The sequence below is a fragment of the Castanea sativa genome, chromosome 6 (assembly GCF_040712315.1).
Source record: "Castanea sativa cultivar Marrone di Chiusa Pesio chromosome 6, ASM4071231v1".
Taxonomy (NCBI): domain Eukaryota; kingdom Viridiplantae; phylum Streptophyta; class Magnoliopsida; order Fagales; family Fagaceae; genus Castanea; species Castanea sativa.
The window spans coordinates 4,396,695-4,408,317 of record NC_134018.1 but is presented as its reverse complement, the minus strand read 5'-3'; the positions used below and the strand labels follow the sequence as shown (position 1 = coordinate 4,408,317).

The following is an 11,623-nucleotide window of genomic DNA, read 5'->3' as shown; positions in this document are numbered from 1 at the left end:
ATCCTTGTACACAGCTCTGAATGAAATATATATTGTACACCTCTTAATGAAAATACATATTGATGTTGTGAATAGAATGAAACAGAAAATTGACAATATCCTAACATAGATGTGTCTAATCCTACTCTAGTGTTGCTGCTCCAAAACAAGCATGGATTAGGATAAGTTCAAGCCACCGACATCACAGTGTAGAGTGAGGGAGGCTTAATGGGCTTATAATTCATGAAGTATTGAAGTAATTTCAGGGAAGTTTCATGGAAAGTAAGGGGGGCTTTCCTGAATAGCCGATTAACAAAACATAGTCAAACTAGGCTCACATAGCTTTTTGTGCCTGCTCTGCTCAGTGCTCACAGTGAATTTTTAGAATAGTGCTGTAGAGGGAATGGGAAATTTCATTACCTGAAATTTCACATGGAATGAAATTTCAGGGAAGTTTCAAGGAAAGTAAATGGGGCTTTTCTCATTATCCGATCAACATAACTTCGTCAAACTTGGAAATTTCAACTTGTTGCTCACCGCGTGTTGGTAGTGGCTAGAGAGGAGTGAGGTGGATTGTTACTTGGAGTGTGCATAGGCTGTATTACCAGAATAGTAGTCAAGCTTGTTTTGGAGTGGCGTTAAGACTTGATGTCCTATTTCAAGTGCAACTATATTTCCAAATAGTTTTAGGACTCCTAAACTGATACCTAACCGGCTTAGATATCTAAGTTCAACTTGGAATTGATATTGGACCTATCTAAGTTCAACTCGGAATTGTTATTGGACCTCACGTGCTCAATAGATGAGAATTAGAGTTCTACTTAAAGTTGCTTGGATTAGTATTTGCACGGAATACAATTCTATTGCTACGAGGACTCATCTTTGCGGACTTGATATTCTATATAAGGAGAGGTGTTGCGGCAATTGTAGAGAAGGGAAAAAAGAGCGTAAAATAGAGGGAAATATAGTGCAATAGAGAGCTATTGGGTGTATTGGGGATTGGGTGTGTGTGAGAATATTGATATACCAACTTGTATATCTCCTATTGTTTATGTCTTGGAGATCATAGTCATAATATTTTCACAATTAATATTGAGGTGGGAGTGCTATCCGGAGGCGCTTTCCTACAACATACACCACTATTCTAAAAATTCCTAGTGAGTAGAGAAGAGCAGATAGCAAGGTTCCACATTCAAGCTATGCAGAGGAGTTGGCTGAGGGACCTTTTCTTTAATAGAAGAAGAAAACAAAGAAAACAAAGAAAACAAAGAGAGAGGGCATTTGTTGAGAATGGAGGCAAGTTACTTGAGAAGCTGATTGTCTGTTGCAATGGCAAGCCTATTCCCATCCGTACCTTCTCCGCTCAACAGCTCCGCCAAGCAACCAACAACTATTCTGAACATCTGGGAAAGTATTGGTACAAGGGTTCTTTTGAAGGACGAATTATTCTCACTAGGCATTCTTCAAACGATTTAGCCATCAATGATTTAGTGATTTCTGCACAAATGAGTGCTCACAGCAATGTATTAAAGCCCGTAGGGTGTTGTCTCGAGACTCCATTTCCCATTTTTGTGTATGAATTTGCGGCCAATGGTTTCCTTGCTGATCGTATTTATGTCTCACGTGTTACTCAAGGACATCATCAGCCGATGGTGTGGGAGAGAAGGTTAAAGATTGCAAGGCAGATTGCTCATGCAATTTCTTATTTCCATACTGCCTTCCGAAGACCTGTCATTTACATGGCTATAGATATGGAAAATATCTTCTTAGATGAAAGTGATGTTCCCAAATTGTCCAACTTTTTAGTTTCTGTATCAATTCCCGAAGGTGAAACTGATGTGGAAGTTTATCACGGCTTTCGGAATTTAAGGTTCTGCTCCCCTGAGCTTAAAGCAACAGGCAAGGTAAATGAGAAATCTGATGTATATAGTTTTGGTTGGTTTCTTCTAGAACTTTTAACTGGAGAGGATTCTTATAATATAACCCGATTGACAATTGATGAAGATTCTACCTTAGTAGCATACACACATGACCGTGCTCTAAGTAGTTCCATAAACGAGATTGTGGATCCTACAATCTTGGCAGAAGATGGGGAAGGAGGTGCTACTTTAGAGCAGCAATTGCAAGCTTTCCTAGACCTTGCCTCATCATGTACAGAGGAAGACCCACAAAGAAGGCCAACTATGGTGGATGTCACCAAACAACTCAGGCGAATTGAGAGGTTCATTCCATGACTACTTGTTTACTTATTTGAGTCCATCCAATCATCTGTTATAGATAAACAGATTTGCATTATTGCATATCCAAATGTTTTTGGCACAACAACAAACAAAATTCACTGATCATTTTCGAACAAATGACCATGGATAGAATTTAGAATAGTTAAAAAGGTATGCATCTTAAGTAATAAAGGAGAATTCTCTATGGGATCAGCTATTGGTATTTCTCAATCACACAGGTTCACACAGAATGGGTGAAGAGCATTTGGGAAATTTGCAGAATTTAAAACTTCATGAGAGTTTTGAAGAGCATCCTTCTGCATCATTCAAGAGGAATGTTTCTAATGATGAAAGCCAAGCAGCAAAGGAAGTCTCTGAAAGGCCTCTTGAAGCTTAGTAGTGATGCAACTGAATGATGACAGAGCTTGTATAGATTTCTAAAGAGATGAAATTGTATTGATGCATATGTATATTGTATTGATGCTAACTGGAGAATAGATTGTCATTGGCAAAGGAGCTTGATAATTGTGCTTTTGTTTGAATAAAAGGAATGCAAACAAAGTAGTTAATAGTCTTAGTAACTGGCGTGTGTGTTAGGTCCCAAGAATATTATCACAAAAATTACCAGCCCAAAAATGCAATTACACTCCAGAACTGCTAGGAAAACCCTTTCTCTTTGAAGGGTAAAACAATGGAACAAACACAGAATAATTTCACTATTATCAAATCGATTATAATAAATCTCTTGTATATGTCTTCCAGCTAAAGAAAAATATCCTTGTTTTTTCTTTTACTTACACTATTTTTCTCTCACAAGTCACGTCTCTCTTTTAGTTGTTCTCTTATAACCAAATGGTCTCAATTAATTCCCTTCAGCCTTATTTCTTCCTCAGTGTATGAAACACGCTCAAAGTCTCTGCCCAAGAAAATGGCAAGAAGACTTTTGTAATTCCCTTCAGCCTTATTTCTTCTTCAGTGTGTGAGACGCGCTCAAAGTCTCTGCCCATGAAATGGCAAGAAAGACTCGTGTCTTGCCAACCTCCTCATTATTGAGGTATCTAATAAGTGTGGGTCCGTTGGACATTTAAATTTTAATCATTTATTAGTTGCGAACTCGCACATTGCGCGTGATAATTTTTTTTGGGTGATCTCATTAAATATATATATATATATATATATATATATATATATTTTAAAACCTTTACATATACCTTTAAGTAAACTCTATATATTCCATTTATTTAGATGCGTAAAATCATAGACTACTACTCCATAATAATTGTGATGCCCCAATTTGATTGATTGTGTGATATGTGTGGGTGTGTGATGAGTCTCACATCGGGTATTTACTAGGTTGAATTGCACTATACCTCAAAAGGACTAGTTATAATTGAGAGCCGGCCCGGTATATGTAACGACTCAAGGAAAAGCGTTAGCCACATCTGCGCTATACCTCAAAAGGACTAGTCACAATTGAGGTTCCTTGCAATTGTTAATAAAACTCAGTTCAACTTAGTAAATACCCGATGTGGAACTCATCACACACCCACACATATCACATAATCAATCAAATTGGGGCATCACAATCTCCCCCATTTAAATCTCTAATGTCCTCGTTAGGGCTCACTTTGTGGAGTAGTGTCTTTGAACCCACACGGGCTTACAATAATAGTTGTTAATTAATTTTATCTTTTTTTTTTTTTTAATAATCTCATTTGTAACACTTCTTACCATTGTATCTTTACTAACCGATGATTTACATAATAAAGACGTTAAATGAGAGGTGGCATCGTTCATTAGATTTTCAAAAAGTAACAGTGTATGATATATATATATATATATATATATATATATTATTTCTTAAGCAATTTTAAAAGGATATTCAATTTTTCTAACTTTATTTCTTAGCAATTTCAATTATTATTGGAGAACATCAATTTTTTAGTTATGATTGGAAATATGATTTCTATGATTTAAGTTTGGTTAGTTTTAAGTTTAAATTTAGTACTATGATCCTTCTCAAAAAAAAAAAAAAAAAAATTAGTACTATGATTGTATTTAATTGTTGATTATTGATTTAAAAATGAACACAAGTGAATGTAATGGTTTATTTTACTACACTGGAGAGTTTTTAATATTTTTCATATGGAAATTTCTATTTTATTTTTTACTTCTCCTTATAGCCTCTCTTTTTGCAATTAACGTCTACTGATGACGTTTGATTTTTTTTTCTTTATCTACTCTTTATTACTTTGTATTTTTTTTCTTTATCATCTTCTCTCTCTCTCCCCATTAGCAACCTATTGTTTTTCAAAATTTGATGATGATTCTATGACATTAGATATGCATTATTAGTTTCTTTATGTTATATTTGGTTTGATATCCTCATTAATTTTTTTAATTAAGTGTTTCTAAATTGACACTTGTTTTGTATTCTATTTTTTCCTTTAATGAATTGGGTGTGAGAATGAGTATTTCCCTACCATTACTCCACTTTATGAGGACAATTTTATTTATTGAATTTAAGTAAAATATTGTATGTTTAATTTAATGAAAATTTGGGACCTGACCAATTATAATTATATTCCCATCAATTTCTATGATTCCCCCACCCTTCCCCCCCCCCCCCCCCACAAAAAAAACAAAAAAAACTGAGCATTGTTGTTTCCAAGTTGAAAATTGCTTGTAAGTCATGCCGTCTAAAAAATTGACCAGACTAACCATTAGCCAATTAACAAATTCTATCTTTTTCCTAGTGCTTGATTTTAACTGATATTTCTCGGTATTGTTATACAATTTGAATTTAACTGATTCTTGTCCTTGCTACTAGTTGTTTCCTACTCTTTCACTCCACTTTGTTGATCCAATTTTAGTCGTTGATTTAACTGTAGCCGAAAAAAAAACAAGCAAGATCTTTTTTTGGGGTTTTAACTGATTATTTTCAAATAAAATTTTTTTATGTATTCACTTTTTGAAACTTATAGATATGGTTGGGTGGCAAAATTTTCATATGTGCAGGGGCGGCCCAACATTATTTGGGGTCTAAGACGAAAAATTTATGCGAGACTTTTAATATGTAAATATTAATTAAACAAAATTATTTAATATTAATCAAATCTAGGTTAATTTGATACATTAAATACATAATTTGATGAAGAATACCAACTAAATTAATTTTAATTTCATATAGAGATTTTTTTTTTTGGAGAAATAATTACAACATTCTGCTAATCTCGTAGCTCGAACCCTTTATACATAGGGAGGTACCAATTCAGCTACAAGACCATTGGCCATATAAAGAATTGAATATCATAGTTGAACCATGGTTTTAAAAACCGGACCAGAGGCGAAACTGGATTTGCCTCCAGTTCTCGATTTGTACCAGTTTTTCCCAATTATTCAAGGTTTTTACCAGACCAGACTGTCATCTAGCTCTCAGTTGAACTAGTTAGACCAGTTGATCTAGTCCGGTTTTTAAAACATTGAGTCAAATCATAAATATTAATAAAAAGAAATAAAAATATATTACGATAAAAAAAAAAACTTTATTTTGGATATACAACGATACATAGTTAAGTAAAGTTAAAATCTAATTTTTAATTTTATATCTTGTTTTTAAGAGAGGGAGATATATATTATTTGGTATGTGACTTTGTAGGATATCAATTTACAAAAATTAAAGTCCCAAAATATTAGGGAAGATTAATCTATAATTGATGATTTAACGCAATTGCAACATTTTTTTTTTTTGAAACATTTTAAAGTTTCAATTGGGTTAGGATTCTATTGGTCTCATACATTGAGAGTATTAATAGAAATGAAAAGGAAAAATGTGCTTAAAGCACTATAAAATGTTCACAATATGATGTGACATTGACTCTCATTGATGAAATTCATCAATCTAACTAATGAATGTTTAAATCACTTTTTTGTGATTAGTAACATGACAATTTGTAAGTCAATAGTAAAATTTGTACTTTTGTAGTATCCTCACTAATACAAAAAATGCACAACCTTTAAAAAATATATAAAAATTTGGGTTTTTATTAGAACTCTTCAACTTATTAATTGATCTTAAGCAATTGAAGATATGTTTCTGGTTGATTTCAAGGACAATCAGGCCTCCACAAGAAGAAAGGTAAAGATTAGGAATGATTAAGAACAAAGAAGTATCATATTTCACATATCCCTCTGCCTCACCTTACAGCCTTCTTTTATACTCTCATACCAATCTCTAACTGCCCAAATAATAGACTAACTGCCTAACTACCTACTGCCAACTCATCAGCACATGCTTTCTGCAATTAACACATGCTTATTACAACAAGTATGCTTACAATTAATCACATGTCTAAATACAATCTCAGCATGTGTCATGATCTAAACCAGTGTACCTATACACTACAACACTACAACTCAGCTATACAATCTAATGCCGACCTGATATAGCTTACTTCTTAACAGTTTTTAATCATTAGAAGTGGCTCCTTTTTCCCTAAGGGGAATTTTTTTTTTTTTTTTGGGTGGGGCCTTAGGCCTTGGGCCGGCCTTGCATATGTGCCTGTCTCATGCACCTATGTGAAATGATGAGACGGGCGCAAGAAATACATTCTTGTTGTGAAATTTTAAAGTACTTGCAAGTGCACGAACCGTATCGAAATATAGTTTGACAAGAACAAGGTCGAACCCACAGGAACTTGTATAAATGTAGGAAAATTAATTAAACCTTACAAAATACTCATAATCTAATTTAATAAAAATATATTGTTTTGAAATTAAAATAAGCAAAAGGTATAATATAAAAGCAATAAAATTAAACAATCAAGAGAAAGGAATTAAGGTTTTGGAATCTGCTTTGTTAATTCATATCAGCATATATTTATGATCTTTAATTTTTTTCCAACTATTACATGATAATCTAGAAATCAATATTTCTATCATGAAAAATACTATCGTTAAAACTTATGTTTAAAAATCTAAAGCATGCTCTTCATCGCTTCTTAAGTATAAAATCAAATTATCAATTGTATTCGTTGACAAATAAATCACAAGAGATATCCAATTTTATAATCAAGCAATAATAAACCAAAACATTCAATTAATTAATACAAATCCTAAATCATGAGAAAAACATAATTGAACTCATATCTAAAATTCTATCTTAGTCAATTGATATGAAGCAAAAACAATTCAAATCATTAAAAAATAACTATTGTGGAAAAAATTAAATCACATAAATACTACTGATAATCTTTAACAAGATTTCATCCTTAAACTCTAATTATAAATTAGCTACTCACGGTAATTGAAGTAAGACACAAAAAATAAAATACTAAAATGTTCCAAATACAAGCTCCTAGTTTGTATCATGATGAAGTAATTGCAAGGCCCACAACAAATGTTCTAGTAAGAGTTTAAGACCACAAGCGGACAAGCCGCCTGTACATCACTATTCTCTTATTGTTTATTCTTTTCTTTTTCCTATTACTTCATGCCTTCCAGGTTTCTTCTTTTTTTTTTTTGGTAAACGACGCTTGGATTAAATTAAAGGACAAATAAGTCTATTATAATAAGCAGTACCAGCTTTCTCTTTAGCCAGTAAATCAATCACCACATTCGGTGGGTTTAACAAAAGACGAATATCAAAATCATGGCTGAAATTTGCACACAAACGAGCATGGCAGTCAGCACAGCCATTGGCTTCTCTGAATACATGAGCCACCGTGTGATTAGGGAAGGTCTTTATCAGGTTCCTGCAATCAGTTAAGATAGGTTCTAGCATTAGATTGGCAATTGAGAAACTAGATACAAGGTGTACAATAAAGTCAGCATCCAACTCAATGCAAATATTATCAATCCCCAGCTGCTTGGCCACGGTAAGACCATCCTTCAATGCCCACAGTTCAGCAACAGAGCAAGAGACATTCCCGAGTTTGCGAGTGAAACCAGCAACCCAGTCCCCATTGCTGCACCTCAAGACACCACCCCCACCAGCCTTCATCGAGTTCCCAAACATAGACCCGTTAGTGTTAAACTTTATCCATCCCCTAGGGGGTTTAAGCCATCTCACTTGGACTTGAGTTCTCCTTGGTTTGCTCGGACCATCAGGGACAATGGCAAAGAACTCCACGCCTTTTTAATTGCAGCAAACACTCGTTCCTTCTTCAATTTTCCCAGTTTGGAAAATAGCTTTGTTCCTATGTAGCCATAATGTCCATACCGCTTGAGGGAAAAGGATTTTCCAAGGCATACGGGGTCTTGGAAACATGGTAGACTTCCCACAGTTATTTTTCGGTCACACTTCCAAGTTCGACCTAAAGAATTCCAGATTACCTTCTTCAATTCCCAAATCTTTCCACACTGATTTTGCCACCTTACAGTCTCTAAGAGTGTGAATAATGGTCTCCGGACTTCCTCCACACAACTCACAGATTGGGTCAAGATTTAACCCTCTTCAACCAAGAACTTCCTTCGTAGGGACACTGCGATGCATGCATAGCCAAAGAAAAAACTTTATTCTGGGTGAATTGCTTGTTTTCCACACCCAATGGTGAGGACTAGTCGCAAGGTTCAAGAAGTTAAACCCTTTAGCAATGAGGTAGGCAGATTTGAGGGACCCATCCTTAGAGAAAGCCCAAATAAGGAGATCCTCTTGGTTTGGGTCAGCCGCAATAGGAATGCATTGAATTTCTTGCATAATCCTGTGAGGGAGATTGAAAGAGATGCTATCCATATTAGCTAAGAAACTCTTGACCGATAGCCTATTTTCCAAATCAGCTAAAGGCCCTGCAATTTGATTTCTAAGAGGTCCAGATGGGAGCCAGAAGTCACCCCATACACACACCTTTTCACCATTAGCAATGGACCATTTCAGCCCCTTATTAAAAACAGTTCCTCCTACTTTACAAGCTTTCCAAATGCAAGAGGCACTTTGATATCTCTGTTCCCCCTTAGGCGTGTCGGTGTAAGATATTTTTTTGTAAGCATTTGAGCCCAAGGCATATCCGGACTTGAGGCAATTCTCCAACATAACTTAGCCAAGATGGCTGAGTTTCTTGCGTTCATTTCAAAAATTCCAAGACCCCCCAAGTCAATCCGATTGGCTACCTTACTCCAACCAACCAGATGGAGCTTCTTCTTCTCAGCCGTAGAACCCCAAAGAAAGTCTCTAGTCAGCTTGTTGACATCCTCACAAACCTTTGAAGGTAGCTTGTAGCACTGTATATTATATTCAAGAATAGATAACACTGCTGCCTTTATTGAGACTAACCTTCCCGCAGGAGAAAGGCACCTTGATTTCCAGCCAGCCAATTTTTTATGGACTTTCTCCACAATAAATTGGAATTCATTACGTCTCCTTCCCTTATGGATGATAGGGAACGCAAGGTATTTCCCAAGGTTGTGCGTCTCACTAATGCCAGTTCGACTCACTATCTCCCTTCTTTCCTCCATTCCAACATTCGGTGAGAATTTTTTTTTTGACTTTGCTATGCTGATTTTTAAACCCGTGAGTAGGCAAAATTCATCAAGCACTTCCACTATAGCCTCAATATTACTCTCATCAATTTTGGCAAAGAGTAAGAGATCGTCTGCAAAGAACATATGAGAGAAGCCAGGACCACTGCAAGAAGCTTTAATCTTTTTCCAACTTCCCTCTTCATACTTCAGATTGATAAGGGTGTTCAAGAATTCCATACATAGAATAAAAATATAAGGGGAAATGGGGTCACCTTGCCTCAAGCCGTGTGAAGGAAAAATCTCCCCAATCTGATTCCCATTGAAAAGCAAGGAGGCCGAAGTAGTGGAAATGCAACTAAGGATTAAATCCACAGTATTAGCATGAAACCCCAAGCTCATTAACAAACTTCTCACAAAACTCCATTCAAGGCAATCATATGCCTTCTCCAAGTCAATTTTTAAAATCATGAATCCTGCCTTCCCTTTCTTTCTTTCGGGCGTGTAGACCAACTCCTGGGCTATTATGACATTATTTGTGCCTCGCCTTCCAGATATGAACACTATTTGGGAGGGGGACACCATGGTCGGCATCAGGTGTTTCAACCTGTTCCCAAGAATCTTGGTCACAATTTTATAGATTGTGTTGCAAAGACTTATCGGTTTGTAGTGGTTAATGGATTCAGGACCAAGTTGTTTGGGGATGAGAGCAATCAAGGTCCTATTGAGTTGCTCCGGAATTTTTTTCGTTCTAAATATTTTTTTAACTTCAAATTTGACTGACTCGCCCACGACCATCCAAAACCTCTGAAAAAATCCAACATGAAGACCATCCGGTCCAGGGGCTTTAAAAGCTTTCATGGTTTTTAAGGCCAAAGGAATTTTAGTGTTCGTGGGGTCAGCTGCCAAGTTAAGAGCTTCTGATTCCGATAGACAGTTTCCCCAAATAGGAATTTGGCTGGGAGCTTTTTGACACACCTCCTTCTCTGTTCTATACAGCCTATCATCCCTTGGCTAAAAGCGGAATGGCCTCTCACCTGAAAAACTAGGAGGATTATCCAAGGATAAGAGTAAAAGGCAGTGATCGGAGTTGATACGCGCAAGATGCTTCACTGAAGCTTCCGAGAAGCACTCCTTTAGTCCGGGTTTACCCACACCCTGTCCAGTCTCCCTTGGATTAACCCGAGAAGATCTCTCTTATTGGTCCAGGTAAATTTTGGCCCCGTGAACCCCAAATCCAAAAGATTACAGTAATCCATACAGTTGGTATACTCAGTCACTCTTCTTCTACAAATGCCATTCCCCCCCCCCCCCATTTTTTTCTTCTCTACTAACCACATCATTAAAATCTCCCATGGCAGCCCATGGTAAATTATGCCTCTCAGATAGAATTTTTAAGTTGCCCCAAAGAATGCATCTTTCTTTAAATCTTGGACTACCATAAATTGAACTTAAAAGCCAGGATTTGGAAAGTGATCTAACCTGGACAATGGCATGGATTTCCTATTCCATGGCAGAGAGGATGTCCATGGAAACATAATCAGAGTGCCACAATAACCAAATCCCACCAGCATAGCCAATGGTCTCCATGGAGTAAGCACCATCAAAGGGAAGCCTTTGAATAATATTATCAGCTCTAGGTCCATCAATTCTAGTCCCAGTGATCACAAGGATAACTGGCTGATGCCATTCAACCAAATCCAAAACAGTCTTTCTAAAGGTGGGCTTCATCACCCCTCTACAGTTCCAGATTAAAATATTCATGATTGGATTCGGGGAGGTGCGAGAGTCAAAACACGTCAAGGAAGGCTCCTCCCTTGTCTCCCTTAATGTCCATGCTTGCCTCAGCTCGTTCTTCTCTTTGAATACACCTAGGATTAGATTCACCACATGTTTCAAAATCCCCAAATGTGCCTGGTTGCTGGGAATATCTAGGGTGCATGTCGTGCTCGACATTGAAAATTGGAGAA

At 36.3% G+C, this 11,623-nt stretch overlaps 1 protein-coding gene across 1 annotated transcript; it reads left to right on the top strand.

Moving 5' to 3' along the window:
* Positions 1-814: 814 nt before the first annotated feature.
* LOC142638380 (serine/threonine-protein kinase ZRK1-like) lies at positions 815-2,670 on the top strand. Its single transcript, XM_075812413.1, has 2 exons — positions 815-2,200; positions 2,438-2,670. Exons 1-2 carry the CDS (start codon positions 1,179-1,181, stop codon positions 2,454-2,456), a joined length of 1,041 nt encoding a protein of 346 aa, XP_075668528.1. The 5' UTR covers positions 815-1,178; the 3' UTR covers positions 2,457-2,670.
* The last annotated feature ends 8,953 nt before the right edge of the window (positions 2,671-11,623 follow it).

Coding starts and splice junctions, on each gene's coding strand:
- LOC142638380 (XM_075812413.1), top strand. CDS start 1,179: ATGCAGAGGAGTTGGCTGAGGGACCTTTTCTTTAATAGAAGAAGAAAA.